The sequence below is a fragment of the Aspergillus pseudoviridinutans genome, assembly GCF_018340605.1.
Source record: "Aspergillus pseudoviridinutans IFM 55266 DNA, scaffold_3, whole genome shotgun sequence".
Taxonomy (NCBI): domain Eukaryota; kingdom Fungi; phylum Ascomycota; class Eurotiomycetes; order Eurotiales; family Aspergillaceae; genus Aspergillus; species Aspergillus pseudoviridinutans.
Genome location: NW_025091283.1, coordinates 2,617,611 through 2,634,291, shown reverse-complemented (window position 1 = coordinate 2,634,291; position 16,681 = coordinate 2,617,611). Strand labels below are relative to the sequence as shown.

At 49.3% G+C, this 16,681-nt stretch overlaps 6 protein-coding genes across 6 annotated transcripts; 3 read left to right on the top strand and 3 right to left on the bottom strand.

Moving 5' to 3' along the window:
• Positions 1-896: 896 nt before the first annotated feature.
• rom2 (putative Rho guanyl nucleotide exchange factor (Rom2)) lies at positions 897-4,683 on the top strand (the record flags this gene model as incomplete). The annotated part of the gene is made up of 4 exons (XM_043300590.1): positions 897-3,552; positions 3,623-4,053; positions 4,113-4,544; positions 4,603-4,683. 4 exons carry the CDS (start codon positions 897-899, stop codon positions 4,681-4,683), a joined length of 3,600 nt encoding a protein of 1,199 aa, XP_043156525.1.
• Positions 4,684-5,941: 1,258 nt separating this feature from the next.
• On the bottom strand, positions 5,942-7,497 carry aspA (putative septin AspA; the record flags this gene model as incomplete). The annotated part of the gene is made up of 6 exons (XM_043300589.1): positions 5,942-6,191; positions 6,262-6,864; positions 6,916-7,003; positions 7,062-7,178; positions 7,242-7,311; positions 7,477-7,497. 6 exons carry the CDS (start codon positions 7,495-7,497, stop codon positions 5,942-5,944), a joined length of 1,149 nt encoding a protein of 382 aa, XP_043156524.1.
• A 1,899-nt stretch (positions 7,498-9,396) lies between these two features.
• Positions 9,397-10,480, top strand: Asppvi_004640 (phosphatidylinositol-3,5-bisphosphate binding protein HSV2; the record flags this gene model as incomplete). The annotated part of the gene is made up of 3 exons (XM_043300588.1): positions 9,397-9,465; positions 9,533-9,889; positions 9,950-10,480. The coding sequence occupies 3 exons, from the start codon at positions 9,397-9,399 to the stop codon at positions 10,478-10,480; spliced, it is 957 nt and encodes a 318-aa protein (XP_043156523.1).
• A 351-nt stretch (positions 10,481-10,831) lies between these two features.
• On the bottom strand, positions 10,832-11,775 carry Asppvi_004639 (uncharacterized protein; the record flags this gene model as incomplete). Its single annotated transcript, XM_043300587.1, has 2 exons — positions 10,832-11,657; positions 11,720-11,775. The coding sequence occupies 2 exons, from the start codon at positions 11,773-11,775 to the stop codon at positions 10,832-10,834; spliced, it is 882 nt and encodes a 293-aa protein (XP_043156522.1).
• Positions 11,776-12,254: 479 nt separating this feature from the next.
• On the top strand, positions 12,255-14,142 carry Asppvi_004638 (dynein family protein; the record flags this gene model as incomplete). The annotated part of the gene is made up of 6 exons (XM_043300586.1): positions 12,255-12,375; positions 12,464-12,625; positions 12,724-13,106; positions 13,165-13,258; positions 13,314-13,936; positions 13,999-14,142. 6 exons carry the CDS (start codon positions 12,255-12,257, stop codon positions 14,140-14,142), a joined length of 1,527 nt encoding a protein of 508 aa, XP_043156521.1.
• Positions 14,143-14,633: 491 nt separating this feature from the next.
• Asppvi_004637 (spermidine synthase) lies at positions 14,634-16,412 on the bottom strand (the record flags this gene model as incomplete). Its single annotated transcript, XM_043300585.1, has 3 exons — positions 14,634-15,029; positions 15,089-15,395; positions 15,463-16,412. 3 exons carry the CDS (start codon positions 16,410-16,412, stop codon positions 14,634-14,636), a joined length of 1,653 nt encoding a protein of 550 aa, XP_043156520.1.
• Between the last annotated feature and the right edge of the window lie 269 nt (positions 16,413-16,681).

The following is a 16,681-nucleotide window of genomic DNA, read 5'->3' as shown; positions in this document are numbered from 1 at the left end:
CGAGGGTTGACCAAGTTGTTCGCTGCGGGCCACCGTAGTTAAAGGTGTAATGTAATTCATATCGCCGCAGAGCCACCACCGCCCGGGCTTAGCCACTCCGGGTAAAGGGCAACATGTGCCTGTTCCTCAACCCAACTAACATTGAACCCCCGTGCTTTTCCATCTCCAGACGGTCCCGTTCTTCATCAATCTTCCCCCGTCCTCGATACATTGCTTTGTCATATCTCTTGGTTATTGTTATTGTTGCAACATCGATCAACGCCGGCACGCACTACGACCACCACCACCTCCTCCTCTTCCTTCTCTTCTGTTACTACCTCTCCTCCCTAACGCCTGCGCCCCTCTTTTCTCACGCACTCCCACTCGCTATCCCGAGATCCCTTCCGGTTCAGGGCTTGGTGTTCTTTTTCTGAATTTTGCCTCCCGACCCCCCCAAGGAGTCTGCTCACATCGATAGATCGGCTAGTCCGAGGGAGAATGCTGAGGTTATGATTAGCGGGGGCTCTAGCTTGCGGTTGCGCTCAAGGCTCCTAGCGCATTTCGATCGTTAACACACCACTCAAGACCTTTTCCAGGCTCGAATCTGTGACAGGGCCAACTCGGATTAAGGAATGAGAGTCCGAGGGAATTCTTGTGTCAAGTCTTTCCCTCTTTCTCTTGCTTGCTTTTATTTTCACTCTCTTTTTCGCTTGCCCTGTGAACTGTCGCCTCTGGAGTAATCCGACGACATCGGCTCTCTACCTCTCCACGACTTAAAACGATCACCTCCTGACGCTTTGAACGTTTTTATACGACCACTTTCACATCACCCATACCGAACTGTCTCTTTGGTCTGGCTCATATCCACAGCCAGACACTTTCAGAGGTAGAAGCGGAAAACAGCATAAAGGGATAGGATGGCCGATCTCGGTGGCCAACAGGGCCGGAACTACCGGCCTTACGGACATGCCTCCTCTTTTCAACGCGACGCTGCATTCTCAGAGATATTCGGCGGGGCACCGCCACCTGGACGCTCTCAGACAATGAACTCGCAGACGCCCCAGTTTTCGCAAGATCGCGCCCACACAATGTCGTCGCATGTGCCACATCCTCAAATGCAAAGGCCGCCCCCGCAACCGGCTCGTCAGGGACCGAATGGCTACACACCGGCAGCTCCGAACGGACACTATCAAGCATACCCAGGGCCCGCAGCTATGACACCTCAACAATCATCCCACAATCCTCCGCGACCGTATCCTGGGCGTTATGTCTATCCCCAGCCCCAACGGTTAGATTCGCGACCCACTCCTGGTCCACAGTATCCAGATGCCAAGGGATACAGTCGGCCTATGCCTCCCCCAGCTCTGAATTCGGATGCATATCGATCAAGGTCAATGGCGCGAATGGGTGGCCCGGCGACGTATCAGCAGCCGCCACCCAGCAGTTTCAATCACACTTCTGCAAGCGCGTTTCGTCAACAACCGTATAGCTCGACGACTCCGGTAACCGATCAAGGACGTGTGGTGCCAGTGAGGCATGCGAATGAACGTGCAATGTCACTGACCTCCTACTCCATGGATCGCGACCATTCTCACACCACTCAGACAGGTCGGGTGATCCCTACAAGGAGGCAGCCATCCGGCCCAAGTCACCCCCCGACGAATCAGTACGAAGATGAGCCTACGAGCGCTCATAGTGTGAACGGGAGACCGCGACCGCCAAGTGATGGTTCAACAAATTCCCGCGCTATGTCTATGGCGTCGACCATCGTGCCGGATCGGACCATGAGCATGCAGAGCCAGATGACGCACAGGCCCAGCAATCAGACTACTTTAGTTTCCAACAATTCTCGCCGGAGCAAGGTCCCCCTGGTGTATCCTGCCCTACTCTCACGGGTCGCTGATGTCTTTCGCGAGAGAATTCCGCTTGGAGAACGACAGAAGAACGGCTTGTCTTATCAAAATGCGTTTTCTGGTGCGGAGGCCGTGGATCTTATTGCTCACATCATCAAGACAAATGATCGAAATCTTGCTCTTCTTCTAGGGCGAGCGCTCGATGCGCAGAAGTTTTTCCACGATGTGACGTATGATCATCGACTTCGAGACGCTCCGGGGGAAATCTATCAATTCAAGGAAACCATGGGGGAAGAGGCGCCGAGTTCCGAGGTCAATGGAGTTTTTACGCTTTTGACAGAATGTTACTCGCCCACTTGCACGCGCGATAGTCTGTGTTATTMTATTGCGTGTCCAAGAAGACTGGAACAACAGGCAAGATTGAATCTCAAGCCGCAGCCAGGTTTACGGACGTCTGCCTCGAAGGCCAGCCTTCACGGCGATGATGACAATGATAATCAGAAACTCTGGATTAATATGGTTCCCAAGGAAGTTTCCGACAGTATCGACGATCGCGAAAAGAAGCGCCAGGAAATCATTTTTGAGATCATGTACACGGAACGTGATTTTGTCAAGGATCTGGAGTACCTGCGAGATTTCTGGATGAGACCTTTGCGTTCGGCCGGCAACGCAAACCAATCCCCCATCCCGGAGCATCGGCGCGAGAAATTCATTCGAACAGTGTTCGGCAACTGCTTGGAAGTTTTGAAAGTTAATGGTGCTTTGTGTGAAGCGCTCAACGCCAGACAAAAGGAAAGTCCTGTGGTGAAGACTGTTGGTGACATATTCCTCCAGCATGTACCCAACTTTGACCCTTTCATCAAGTATGGTGCCAACCAGCTCTATGGTAAATATGAGTTTGAGAAGGAGAAGGCATCCAACCCTGCCTTTGCAAGATTTGTCGAAGAGACTGAACGGCTCAAGGAGTCACGGAAGTTGGAGTTGAACGGCTACTTGACCAAGCCCACCACTCGTCTGGCAAGGTATCCGTTGCTTCTCGAACAGGTTGTGAAAAACACGAACGATGGTAATCCAGACAAAGAAGATATTCCCAAAGCCATCAAACTCATTAAAGATTTCTTGTCGCGGGTTAACGCCGAGAGCGGAAGGGCCGAGAACCATTTCAACCTCGTGCAGCTGAATTCAGCCCTGAAGTTTAACCCCGGCGATTACGTCGACCTGAAGTTGACTGAGGAGAACCGTCAAATGCTCACTAAGATGGCATTCAGGAAGGCTCCAACAGATAGTTCCGAGGTAACTGCGTATCTCTTCGACCATGCAGTATTGCTTGTGAGAATCAAAGTCGTCAACAAGCGCGAGGAATATCGTGTCTATCGGAAGCCAATCCCACTCGAACTGTTGGTTATCGCACAAATGGACGAAGTGATTCCCAAGGTCGGAGTCCCCAAGAGACCGTCCTCCAGTTTGCTCTCCAACAAGCCTGCCGCCAATCCTCCCAGCACGAAAGATGGGTTGCCCATAACCTTTCGGCATCTAGGCAAGGGTGGCTACGAGCAGACACTCTATGCCACGTCGCCAACACAAAGAAGGAAATTCATCGAGATGGTCGAAGAGCAACAAAGAAAGCTCAGAGAACGGAACAGTAACTTTTACAACAAGACTGTTTTGTGTTCGAATTTCTTCACGTCTGCAAACCGGGTGAATTGCCTTGTCCCTGTTGGTACGTTTCGACTCCCAATGCTATCCTCTAGCGCAGTAGCCTTTGCAGATTTGCTAACGTTTCTTGGCAGATGGTGGTAGGAAGTTGGTGTATGGCACTGATAGTGGCATTTTCATCTCGGAGCGCTGGCCCAAGGATAAGTCTGCCAAGCCGAGACGGGTGCTGGATGCTAGCCAGGTCACTCAAATTGACACCTTGGAGGAGTACCAACTACTTCTGGTGCTAGCGAACAAAACACTCTCGTCCTATCCGATGGAGGCGCTCGAGCTTGCGGAGGGTCAAAATTCAGTGGCAAAGCGACCAAAGAAGATTCAAGGTCACGCGAACTTTTTCAAAGCGGGGATTGGGCTTGGACGGCATTTGGTGTGCTCTGTCAAGACTTCCGCTCTGTCATCGACTATCAAGGTTTACGAGCCCATGGACAACCTGGCAAAGGGCAAGAAGAAATCTGCCGTGAGCAAGATGTTTCAGAGCGGTCAGGATACTCTGAAGCCCTTCAAGGTTTGTATATTCTGCTACACTATTGCATTGGGGCTGTTGAACTCATTACTTCGTTTTAGGAATATTACATACCGGCAGAGTCATCATCCATCCATTTCCTCCGCTCAACTCTCTGTGTGGGATGCGCTCGTGGTTTTGAGGTAGTCAGTCTCGAGACTACTGAAACACAGTCCCTTCTGGATCAGGCGGATACCTCGCTTGATTTTGTCGCACGCAAGGAGAACGTGAAGCCGATTCATATTGAGCGTATGAACGGCGAGTTCTTGCTCAACTACAGCGACTTCTCGTTCTTCGTGAACCGAAACGGGTGGCGAGCTCGCCCGGATTGGAAGATCTCATGGGAGGGCAACCCCAATGCGTTCGCCCTATCATACCCTTATATCCTTGCCTTTGAGCCCAATTTCATCGAAATCCGGCACATTGAGACGAGTGAGCTGATACACATCATGACTGGAAAGAACATTCGGATGTTACATTCTTCCACAAGAGAGGTGTGTTCATATTTCAAACATTATCATCCGATTGAATGGATAGCTAATACCGTCTCAGATTTTGTACGCCTACGAAGACGAAGGAGGCGAGGATGTAGTAGCCAGTCTGGATTTCTGGAACAAGCCCCAACAACAATAAGGCGCTTGGATGGCTGGTGCAATCAAAAGAGAGCCTTTTGTCCTTCGATGCCATTACATGTTTCTGTTTCCCGTAGAAAGTCGTCTTATCATACACGAGGCATTTGACTCTTGCTTTTCGGCAGCTGTTGAACCCGTCGAATTTTTAAGGGATATCGCTCAGCTCTCAGATCTTACTGTTTTGTGTTGCTGATTTGATCATTTAATCTGTGTCAGGTCAGCATCTGCTTACTTCCGCTGTGTACAATGAAGCGCAAATACCACTTGCTTTTTGGTCCCTTCGAATTTCTTCCTTTTTCTGCCTCTTTTTACTTTATCCATGTTCGGTTCCTTTTCCCATTGCTCTTATACTTTTTTATTTTCTCTTCACTACATATAAATTCTCCCGCTTTTTGTTCGATTCCGGTTGTCTTCCTACACCTTCATGTGACGTCTCGAGAATCTTAGCTCAATCAATCGCGGGGGAAGCTGGCGCTGCCCCCCCGGGTTCATTAAATAACAATCCTTCCAGTCGATCTCCAGCCCTTTCTGCTCTTGGCCTTTTCATGCTGGCAGAAATGGGTCGTCCTTGTGGAAATCTTGATAAGTAGAACAAACATGCGCAAGGGTTGCGATCCAACTACGCAGTGAATAGTAGAGAATGTACTTTTCTTCCTCATATACTACTATTCAACTTGAACATAGAATGATAGTAGAGACAAGACGTAAGCTATGACAGCACACAATGATGAAACGACAACAGAGGGAATCTTGCGGCGCTGCTGAGATGGGACAGGTGTCGGTTGACAAAAAAAGACAAAGGAGAAGGGAGAACTGAGCAAAGAAAGGTATTGGAGTCAGCGTTACAAGCAGCAACTGTAAAAGATTAGAAAAAGCTATTCCGGACACCGGGCATTGCAACATGGATTCTGAAGATCGGCGAAATCTCCAGTGGAATGAGAAGAAATATAAGGCCCGAGGTAAATATGAGAAAAACAAATGTCGGGAGCAACAGCCAGATACCATCCCTTGGTCTTAGATACCGCTCTATGAAACAGGGGAATAGTGTCGGTCAGCGAGAAATGAAGCGCTGCATTTTCCCTAGTCCTCCCTCACTCAGCAAGACGAAGCTATTAACGTGAATAGACGGTCAGTATCAACCCCATGAACAGTTACAACCCGCTGTGCCACAAGTTCCATTACGTTAGCACAGGCGGTTCGAGCCCGCAAAACTGTCCCGCTTTGACAGAAGCTGCCTTTCAAAATGGAACAAAAAAAAATTAAGCATCTCCGTTGGCAGCCTCGGGCTGAAGGGCCATTTGGTTCTGGCTGGCCTCACGTGCCATGCGGGCTTCGATCTCCCTAAGTTGGCTTTCGCGGGCCAACAATTCCTGGCGTTTCTCGGCGATTTCACGCTGCACCTTGAGTTCAATCTCGCGAAGCTTCTCTTCCTCGCGACGGAGTTGCTCCTCCTTGAGGCGGACTGATTGAGACGCAAGGTCTTCGGGGTTCATAGAGGAATCGTGACCACTGTGGCTGAGAATCAGTATCATGCAGAAGAATAAAAACAAAACGAAAATAGATATGAGGAGCAACATACGCGGCAGCACCGTCCACGCTCTTGCTCAGCTTCTCAGTACGGTAGTTCTCGTAAAGGAAGTCGTGGGTGATCTCCTTCAAATCTGCGAGATGGCTGTGAAGGAGGGCGCTTCTGATAGCCAAGAAGTCGGAGTGTCTGGGATTCTCAACCTCCACAACACCCCAGGGATACTGCCGGGCCCGCACTTTCCGTCCATCGATCTCAACGAAATCTTCAGAGCCGACAATTGCGAATGGCATAAGCCCACGCAGCTCAGCGTTCTCTTCGACTGTATCTTCGTCGTCCTCCTCAATGTCGTAGGGGAAATTGTACACAGGGATGCGGTAGTGCTCAATATCCTCCATGATGAGCTTCTTGGACTCGGCGAGTTCGGCAGGGGTGAGGGAATCTGCTTTTCCGATAACGGGGATGACATTGACACGAGGAGAAAGACGCTTCATCAGTTCGATATCCAACTCGCGCAAGCCGTGACCTGTGGGTGTGATGAAGTAGAGGAGGACGTGGACACGGTTGTCCCTGAAGCGAGGGTTACGCTTGATTCGCGATTCTTCGGCAAGAATATCGTCATATTGGCGCTCGAGGTATCCGACGATTTCACCGAAGCTGAAGAACAGTCAGTCTTGGGGCGCACATGCGGAACTGGCTTTTACATGCCTGGCTTCATTGTCAATCTGGTCACCAAAACCGGGGGTATCAACGATGGTGAGGGAAATTCGGGTGCCTTCGTCGTCTAATTCGAGTTCTTTGAATCATGAAATCAGCGCCGTTCTCCTTCTGGATAAGCAATGATGGTAACTTACCGACTGTGACAGGCTTGATACGGACACCTTCCTCAATGTGAGCGCTGGCAGCATCGTCGGCATCCTTGCTCTCGAGGACTTTCTTTCCGCAAAGGGTGTTGACAAAGGTTGTACGTCCTGTTCAACAAAGATACCAGGTCAGTATGGGAACAATAGCCTGGCAGATGACTCGAAACATACCGGTTCCGCTAGCACCACAGACCATCAAGCAGAACTGGATACCCTTCTTGACATTTTTCTTGCGACGAATCTTATGTGGAATGTCAGATTATGATCTTCAGAGTACGGCAACAGAGACATGTATTTGAGTCGTAGTAATTGAACTCCAATCGGAACAATTGTGCGGAATGGATGAAGAAGTGGCGGGATTGTCTTCCTCAGCAAAGAGGCCAGAAAGGGGAAGCAAACAACATACCGCGTTGAGAGCCGACGACATGGTGGGCTAAGGGATAAGGGAGAGAACTCGAGCAAAAAGACGGAGTCCAGATGAGATTGAAGAAGAAGAGAGGGGAAGCGAATGGCAGCTCCAGAGACTGAGATTATGAAGCCAAAGTAGGGAACCGGGGAAGTTAGTGAGGTAAAGATGGATGGATGCTGGTGTGTCTCTCCTGAGATCGAATGGAGTGAGCAACAGACCAGTTGGAGACAGAGTGTAGCTAGTTTAGGGGGAAGGTCCAGGTACCGTATCGATGATTCCATGGTACGCATATACAGGGGATCTTACAGTATGGTACACAACGACCCATTTCACCCACAGCCAAAAAGCCCCAAACACGGCTGCCCGTGTACMTTAGTATATTGTTGTTTTACTCTTACGTTGACTGGTAATGTACTATGCCTATCCTGGTTTTTGCTTCTCCAGGTTGAAAGCGCAGACCTACCTTAGCTGATAAGAGCGATATGGATGAGTAGGGAGTTCCTTTCTATGCAGCTAGCAATTTACACAATAAGTTAAGGTCTCTAGAAGGACATTTTATTGTCAATTAAGATCATGCAAAAGAGCTAGCTACCTAGGTAATGCGAAGGCGCTCAAGGATTCAATTCAGGGGTTGATACTCAGTGCAGGGGTGGGTCTCTCTGGCTTTATGCAGCGTATACATTTGTAATTTATTGTATCAAAAGTTCAAGCCTAAGGTACTCCGTACGGTTATACCTTAACTGTCCTCCTGTCATCTTGATGTTCTGCCTGAGGCAAATACGGCACGGCACGGTGAATCAGAAGTCGAAGCAGCTATATACAGGATGAGCTCTGAAATCTATTCCAGGATTTCTGGCAACAGAAGCAGGCTGATATTGGCTCAAGTGTACGAACAATCTTTATACATTCTTCGAACAATCGATCAAACCAGGTCATGGACGGTTTCTTAAGGATTCCTACAAAAGCATCTTCTTCTTGACCCTTGGATCGTATGGCAGAATATCAACGATGATTTCTAGAGTTAGCCTAGCGCCACACTTGTGTTGAGTTCTCAATTGAAAAGCTGATGGCGAGGCTCATGCATGAGAGGCGAAGATACCTGCGGTGCTTGTTGAAGCTTCATTATCTGACCTAATGACGAGAGCAGCTCCACACTGTATGTGACATTCAAATACTAGCACAAAGACCTCTATTCTCACTGACAGTCGTTTAAGTGCAAGCTCCAAATTTGATCAAGAACATGCGGTCCAGGTTGATAGCACTAGTTGATCATGTGATGATAACCCGCCAAGTATGCCCGAGCGGATACCTCAGGCACTATCTACTGAGTTACCTAGTGATTCTGGGGGAGCTTGAAACCTTTCGTCATTGCTCCGAGATCTTAGCCTGGCGGCCTCATCACAAGGTCCGTTCCAAAATGTTTTATCCAACATCGAGCCGTTCTTGAGCTGACAGTATTCTTCTGGCGTTACTCTTGTCTGTTCTTCATTCAGCGTGCACTAGCAAATATTGTTCATCGACATTGATTCCCGTCCAAATATTAACTGGTACCCATAGGCTCTCCTTCATGGCTCCCGTCATCGCCTATCACTATGGATACTCGACAGGTTATCGATGAGTCCGTGGGGCCGTATTCTCTTTCTGCTATCTTTAATAGTGACAATAGCTGCTTCTCTGTTGGGCTGGATACCGGATTCTGTGGTAAGAGTTGGCTCCCAGCGATCAACAGCGTTGGAGATTTGCGTTGCAAAGCCAGCACAGCTAAATTTTGATCGGTCAACCACAGTCTTCAATGCGAATCCATGTGAGCTAAAAGTATCACGGGGTACATACATCCTCCTCTGAAGATGCGCCATTTCTAACTCTCCTTTTCTTCACGACAATGCAGATTTCAATGCTGGAATAGGTGTAGTGGTAATGCTAGGCCAGTCAAACTACCTGGCCATTGTTGGTGGAGGAAGAAATCCCAAATTTCCTCAGAACAAGGTGCGGAGCTTTTTAGGTTGGACAGCTTGCATAATTTGGTAAATCTGACTCGTGGGACTCTTTGCAGTTGGTGATCTGGGACGATGCGAAACAAAAAGCAGTCATAACACTCGAGTTCCGTACGTCCGTCCTCGGTGTTCGTCTATCGAGATCGCGTATCGTTGTGGCTTTATTGAATAGCATACACATTTTCGCGTTTTCCAACCCTCCCCAGAAGCTCTCAGTCTTTGAAACGACCGACAACCCGATCGGTCTGGCTTGCCTAGGGCAGAAGTTACTCGCTTTCCCAGGAAGATCTCCAGGGCAGGTGCAGATCGTCGAGCTGGAAACGGGAAATGTCAGCATTATACCTGCTCATAGTAGTCCGCTGCGTGCCATGGCGTTAAGTCCCGACGGTGAAGTGCTGGCAACAGCGAGTGAAGCGGTACTATAATCGCCCCCTTCTGTGACGAAGTCTATACATGGTTGACCTGTTACTGTTCAGGGTACATTGATACGAGTGTTTTCTACGAGCAACTGCACCAAAATGGCTGAACTGCGACGGGGAGTAGACCATGCGGTGATCTTCTCACTTGCGATTTCACCTTCGAACAATATATTAGCTGTCACATCGGATAAGTCTACGCTCCATCTGTTCGATATCCCCCATCCACGAAATCAGTCCCGCCGAAGCCAGTCACCTTCCTCGCCGTCGGAGGAAGGGACAAACCAGAAATGGGGAATCTTAGGCAAAATTCCCTTACTCCCGCGAGTATTCTCTGACGTATATTCTTTCGCGAGTGCCCATTTCGAGATTGGCGAAGAATCGCCGCCAGGGTCACTCTACGTTCCCCCTTTAGGAACATCGTTTGCACGACCGTCAAAAGGCGTCCTGGGCTGGCCCGACGATCGGACCATACTTGTGGTAGGTTCTGGCCGAGATGGGCGATGGGAGAAATTCGTGATTCGCGAAGGGGACGACGGGAAGCGTCATTGCGTGAGAGAGGGTTGGAAACGTTATCTCGGAGCCGGTTGAGGCTGCTCCTTTCTCCCTGCATTAATATCACGGGTTGAAATTGATGCATAGTATAGAAGATATGCACCAGGTAATCTAATAGTTAAAACTATCGTTTCTCGAAAACCTGTTCCAGTCCCAGCGATATAATTCGAACAATATGGGACGTATTGATAGAGTTGACCCCGCCAATTTCCTTCTTACCATTGATGAAGATGGGCAGGACCTCTTGTGGGCTGGGTAGCCCCAATCCAGAGATTCGAGGAAGCGGTCTGAAGTTCGTCTACCGCAAGTTGACGCCTGATACGCATCTTCTCTATTAATCACTAGAGAACGGACAGGCGCAGCCGCAATTGATCATTAGATTCCGTATCAACGTCGACGATCATCTCTTTCATGATCCCTTCGTGGTACTGGGGAGCGGGAGCGCACAGGCGATCTCTTCTTGTAAGTCTTTTCTCTTCGCGATGATGATCTGTCTCTGTGGGAACGCTCCTCTCTAGATAATGACCGGTCACGCCGATGCCTCCGTTCTCGAGAGCGAGACCGATCCTCCTCTCGGTGATGGTGATGGCGATGGCGGTGATGGCGGCTCGATCGCTCCCGACTTGAATCTCGTCTGCGAGAATGCTTCTTCTCCTTGTTCAACCGTTCAAGAGCTCGCGCAACTTCTTCCTTCTTCTCTTCGATGAGATATTCTTTCATAGGGTCCTCGTCATCATGGTTCATTATCAACTCCTGAAGTTCTCTCTCTTCCTTAAGCAGGGGCCGACTCCGCGCCTCGTCCTCTCTGGATTCACTGGACTTTCGCTTCTTGCGTCTTCTTTCGTCATCAGTATCCTCACCCCTTGCATTCCGATCAGTAGTCTCGCCCATCAGTTTCGCAACGTTATCCTCAACTTCTTCGTTGTCACGCTTCTTGTATCTCGCATGGTCCACTCGAAGCACCCTGCCCAAGACTGTTGCTCCGGTCAAATTATCCACAGCCAAATCTGTACTGCGCTGGTCCTCATATTTTAGGAACGCGAATCCTCGACTCTTCCCGGTTTCTTTGTCCCGTATCAGATCCACATGAACTGGCTCTCCGTACTGTGAAAAGATTGTTATAATGTCGCCTTCTGAGAGATCGAATGGCAGGCCCCCGATGTAAATGTAGGCCGTATCCCGATAATCTGCGTGCCAGGAAGCTTCAGGTGGGCTAGGAAATTTCAATCACGTCAGTAACGTGAAGCTGTTAGATTCAGAAGGTAAAGAACGTACACTGCATTTTCAAGTTCGCGCTTGTTGAGCGCTTGAGTTTGACGAATAGCGTTCATAGTCGACTTTCGTAGTTGACAGGTTGTTGTATGTAGTCTTTGGCAAAAGTGAAGATAACGAGGTAGCTTGACAGGCGCAAAGCTCCTAGGTCATGGTATCACGGGTGGGCTCCGCGCAAGGTCCCACCCGCAGAGACGGAGCGGGAAACTCATAATATTATGAAACATTGTTTACATCTAAGCAGATTGACTTTAATTTGCTCTAGAGGAGAACTTCTATTTACTATTAGAACTGGTCATTTCTAGACTTAACCTGTTGACTATATCGCTTACTCTTAAGTTCGATTCATCCGTCGATTTGCGGGCAGGATCACAAGCTACAGCACCGATCTTTGAACGTCCCCTGACACAGTCCGCCTCTTTCCTTTCCCTGTGCGCAAGGCCTCAAGATCGACGCGTTAAGCAGGTCGGAGCTCTGGTAAAGACTTCAACTAGTTGGAATGGTCAGCACAGGTTGAGCAGGGTCGATCTTGGACATAATGTCTGGAAACAATAGTCGACCGTCAAGTAAAGATGGCCCTAAGAAAAACATCTGGTCGTCCATGCTGGACAGTGTTGCAAATGGAAAGCGTTTGCCTGAGAAGAATCTTTTGATATTAGGTGCGCAGTCTTTTAATTTGTTCTCTATCATCCCTTGGTTGTAGTTGAAGCTCTGAACCGGCTTGCTGATCTATCAAATTCACTTCAGGAGGAACTCCCGAGTCACAGAGGGAGTTTATAGAGACACTATCCGCGGACACTTCGGATCCTACTTTGATCAGCGAGAAGCGCAGGGGAAGGTTGCCGCCAGTCGCCAATCAATTCGCCTTGGGATACACATATCATGACGTCCTGGATGCCGACCAGGAAGGTAATTCGGCCTTTCTCCAGTCTTTACCCCACAGCGCTCCCATCGATCCGGCTCTTGTGATGATGATGATGATGGCTAACTAGTCGTTTTCGCCTCAGATACCTTAGCTCGGGTTTCTGCATATCTACTTTCCGAACCGTCCTTGTCCTTTGCACCGCTCCTCAAGCCACTCTTAACTCCTCAATCAGTCCCAGAAACTTTAGTCGTAATCCTGCTCGACTGGTCGGACCCCTGGACATGGGTTCGAAGATTGCGGGAATGGGTTCGTTTGCTACGACATGTTCTCATCTCCCTTGACGATGAGACAAAGATTGTAATGGAAGAGATTATGACGGAATGGAAGGACCGGAAAAGGGGCATGGATTCTGGTTCAGCTGGAGCGCAAGGATTGGCTAGCTCCGGAGGACCAGTGACTATACCTCTCGGCCCTGGTGAATGGGATGAGGGGCTTGGGATCCCCATGTGTGTGGTTTGTCAAGGAGTATGTGGTACTATACCATGGTGAACGGAGCAGACCGGGCTGATTGCTACTTCAACAGGCGGATAAGATTGAGAAACTGGAGAAGGACCACGGATGGCGTGAAGAGGAGTTTGACTTCATTCTTCAGTTTATGAGGACCATTCTTCTGAAACGTGAGAGTGTCCATTCTCCTAAACGCCTGCGAGAAATTGTGCTAACTGCTAGCAGATGGCGCATCGTTGATATATACCACCCCGTTCCTCGCCAACTCCCTGCAGAGCTTGATACATTCGTCCCTTGGAATACACTCGTTGTTGAAGCGACAATCGCTCAAGCACAATGTGATTGATCGAGACAAGATTTTGGTGCCTCCGAATTGGGATTCATGGGGCAAGATTCGAATCATCAGAGAGGGTTTTGATATGGAAGGTGTATCAACTGCTTGGTCCATTGAGATCCAGGATCCTCCCGAGCCACTCACTGGAACCGTCGATCAATCTCAGGACGACAGCGCGATAGGTGCCGAAGACGGGACCAGCGCTGTGACAATATTCGAACAAACGATCACAGATCCGAAGCGCAATACCGCGATGGGGCATCCCGGAAGCCAAAATAGCGCGAACAGGATCGAAGTGGAGACGCTGGACATGCAGAGCTTCCTTGCCAAGCAATTAGATGTCCTGGAGCAACTGAAGCTGGAAGATGAGAAGGACCGTGCCACAAAACAAGTGCCTCAACTTGAAATGTCGCCTTTGGAAGATAACGGTCGGGTCAACGAGCACATTGGGCCGGTGCAATTCAACATKGGAGGCATCCAGGTCGACGCTGACGATATGCTGCGGAAACTCAAAGTAAGCTACCGAATCCACTTGGGGGAAGATGTGCTTCGAATGTTTATGCTAATGCTTCCCAGGAGAGAGAGGCTAGCCGAGCTCAGAGAAAAGAGGTCGTTTCGTCACCGGGGGATGAAAAGGCACACAACCAAGCGCTGGCAAATTTCTTTGCAGGCTTAGTCAAGAAACCTGGAACGAGTCCGCGTGGGAGTCCGTCGGCTTGAGTTCCGACGAGTTGAGTTAAGGGCCCTTCTAATTGTACTTTTACCGTTCCCGTTCAGTACATACCCCAATGATCGAGGATATCGGCTTGGCGACGCTCTTTGTTTTCGATACCAGAATAGCCTGTTACGATGGATTAGGAGTCTTAGAGTTGGGCGACATATCTGACTAGCACATATTCCCTTTGTCTATCTGCGGGACCTATATCTTATCCAACCGAATGATATCGTAATATGACCACCACCACGAATTACTGTTGGGTTGTCTCGGGAAAATCTGCGAAGTGCGCGTCTTATGATGGCTAGCTGCAAAGATATTGGTAGCAATGTCTTTCAGACTTTTTTTTAAGCTTATGATACGTCGTCTACTTTCCTGAACATAAGGCTGAGCCGGAGCTTTCTAGATACGTCGCACGTTTCTTCACAATAAAGCTGTGCAATAATCGACTTTTAAGAAAATTGATAGTAATACATACACAAGTATATAAATCGTTTCACCAATTCTCCCAAACCGCATCCGGTACGACCGTCCTCATGATCTCCCAATGGGCAATTGCACCACGGTCCTGGTACTTATGAAGACGGCCCGTTTCCTTCGCAACCAGGACACGCCTTCCGCCCTTCTCAACCTTGTCGAATTGGGCTGGGTCAACCTCGTGCTTGGGCACAAGGTAGTTTTGACGAGACCTGCTTCCCAGGAAATCGGCCTTGACTGGGTCTCTGAAGCGAAGGGGGGTGTTGCTTTTCTTGCAAAAGATCACCATGTTGGTGAAATCGAATTTGGCATCTGCGGCTGCGTCTTCGCGGAAGATCCGGCACGACGGGAAGACTGCCTTGATTGTTCGCACGGTGAGTGCAGCTGGGTAAAGTGAGATATCGCCAGCGTAGTTCTGTAGATATTATCAGTGGACGAGGTGACGGAGTTGGTAGGGGGAGGTGTGGGTCTTACAATGGCAATAACACCATCGTCTTTCAATAGGTCATATAGACCCTTGATGAACTCGATTGTGAAGAGCTCGACTGGCTCCGCCCCGCCCGTGAAGACGTCGTGGACAATGTAGTCATATTGAGCAGGGTTGGGGGATTCCTGGGCACGCTTCACAAACACTGTGGCATCTTCAATAGCCGCAATGTGATTGGAAGGTAGGTGGAAGTATTCCACGGCGAATTTATGCACAACCGGATCAATCTCCACGATTGTGGTCTCGATGCCGTGCGTAATCAACGCAGCGGGGGTGGTGCCTACCCCGAGTCCACTTAAAAAGGTTCAGTTAGCTGACTGCCTTGCCTCCACAAATTCGACGTCGTGATATGGTTGCTTACATGACGAGAGCCTTGCTGTTGGCATCCACGCGCGCTTCGCCGTGGTCGGTTTCGATCAAACGAATGGCTTCGAGCATAGCAAACACAGCATAGATGGGGTCCTTGACCTCGGGATGGTAATTGCGCGGCATCTTTGTCCATTGACCACCAAGGAGACTATGATCACACCGCATCACTCGGAAGCCATCTTCCAAGTTCTCCAAAACAGATATGTACCCTGTGGAAGAATCCTGTCTAGCGAGAAGTTCATAACCTTCCACTTGAATAGCAGAGTTCAAAGCGGCAGTTGTGCGGCCAAAGGGCATGTGCACATTAGACGTGAGAGAGAAGAGGATAGATGGAACGGCTAATACCAGCCATTTGGATGGGATGGCAGCCGAATACAAGCTCGCAATCAGCAATTGAAGGCCGCCACGGCTCAGAAAGAAGGTCAAGCCAATGAACTTCGAGATAATCGCTTTTGAGAAATGTTCTCCTGCGGAGTAGATAACGTAGGATCCGAGAAGGGGAATATGCTCTCTCATAAGGTCTCCATGCTGGCTCATGTTCAGGCCCGCCTGCAATAGTTTCCCGGCACAGGCCACAGAAACCAGTACCAGAGGATAAAACGTAAATATATCAATAATTAGTGGGCCGGTTGGATTCCCGAAAGATGAGCTCTGGTGAAACATGAAATACTGGATGGTCGGCACCCAGAATGCGAGAACGGGAACCAAATATACTGCTCTGCGACCAGACAGCCGAAGGATCACGTCCTTCAAGAACCAGCCAGCAGCGGCAGCGACAGCTACTCCATACCCGTGAAAGATATGGGACGGCGCAGAGCCAAAAACCGGTGACAGCGTCAAGAGAAAAACAGGGGAATAGAAAGCAGTGAGGAACAGCAATGCCACACCTGGCAGAAGCTTCTCAAGCTTGACGCGCTGGAGCATTCCTCCGGGAGAAGACATGATGTCGAGCTTTCAACGTGTCTGTTTCGGCTCTGTATCTAACTGTCGAGGTAATCAGCTGCGGCTAGTCTGCAAGGCTTCAACGTGAGGGCCTGGCTATTCAATATCACAACATCACGCTCGACCTCGAACAGTAAAAGATGCGAACAAGACACCGATAGGAGATGGCAGCCCAAAAGGGAAAAAAAAAAGAGGCCCAGTGCAAGGACCAGAATGGCAAATATGAAACAAAAAGGAGTAGATAGCTCTTACATGACCTCTTTTCAGAT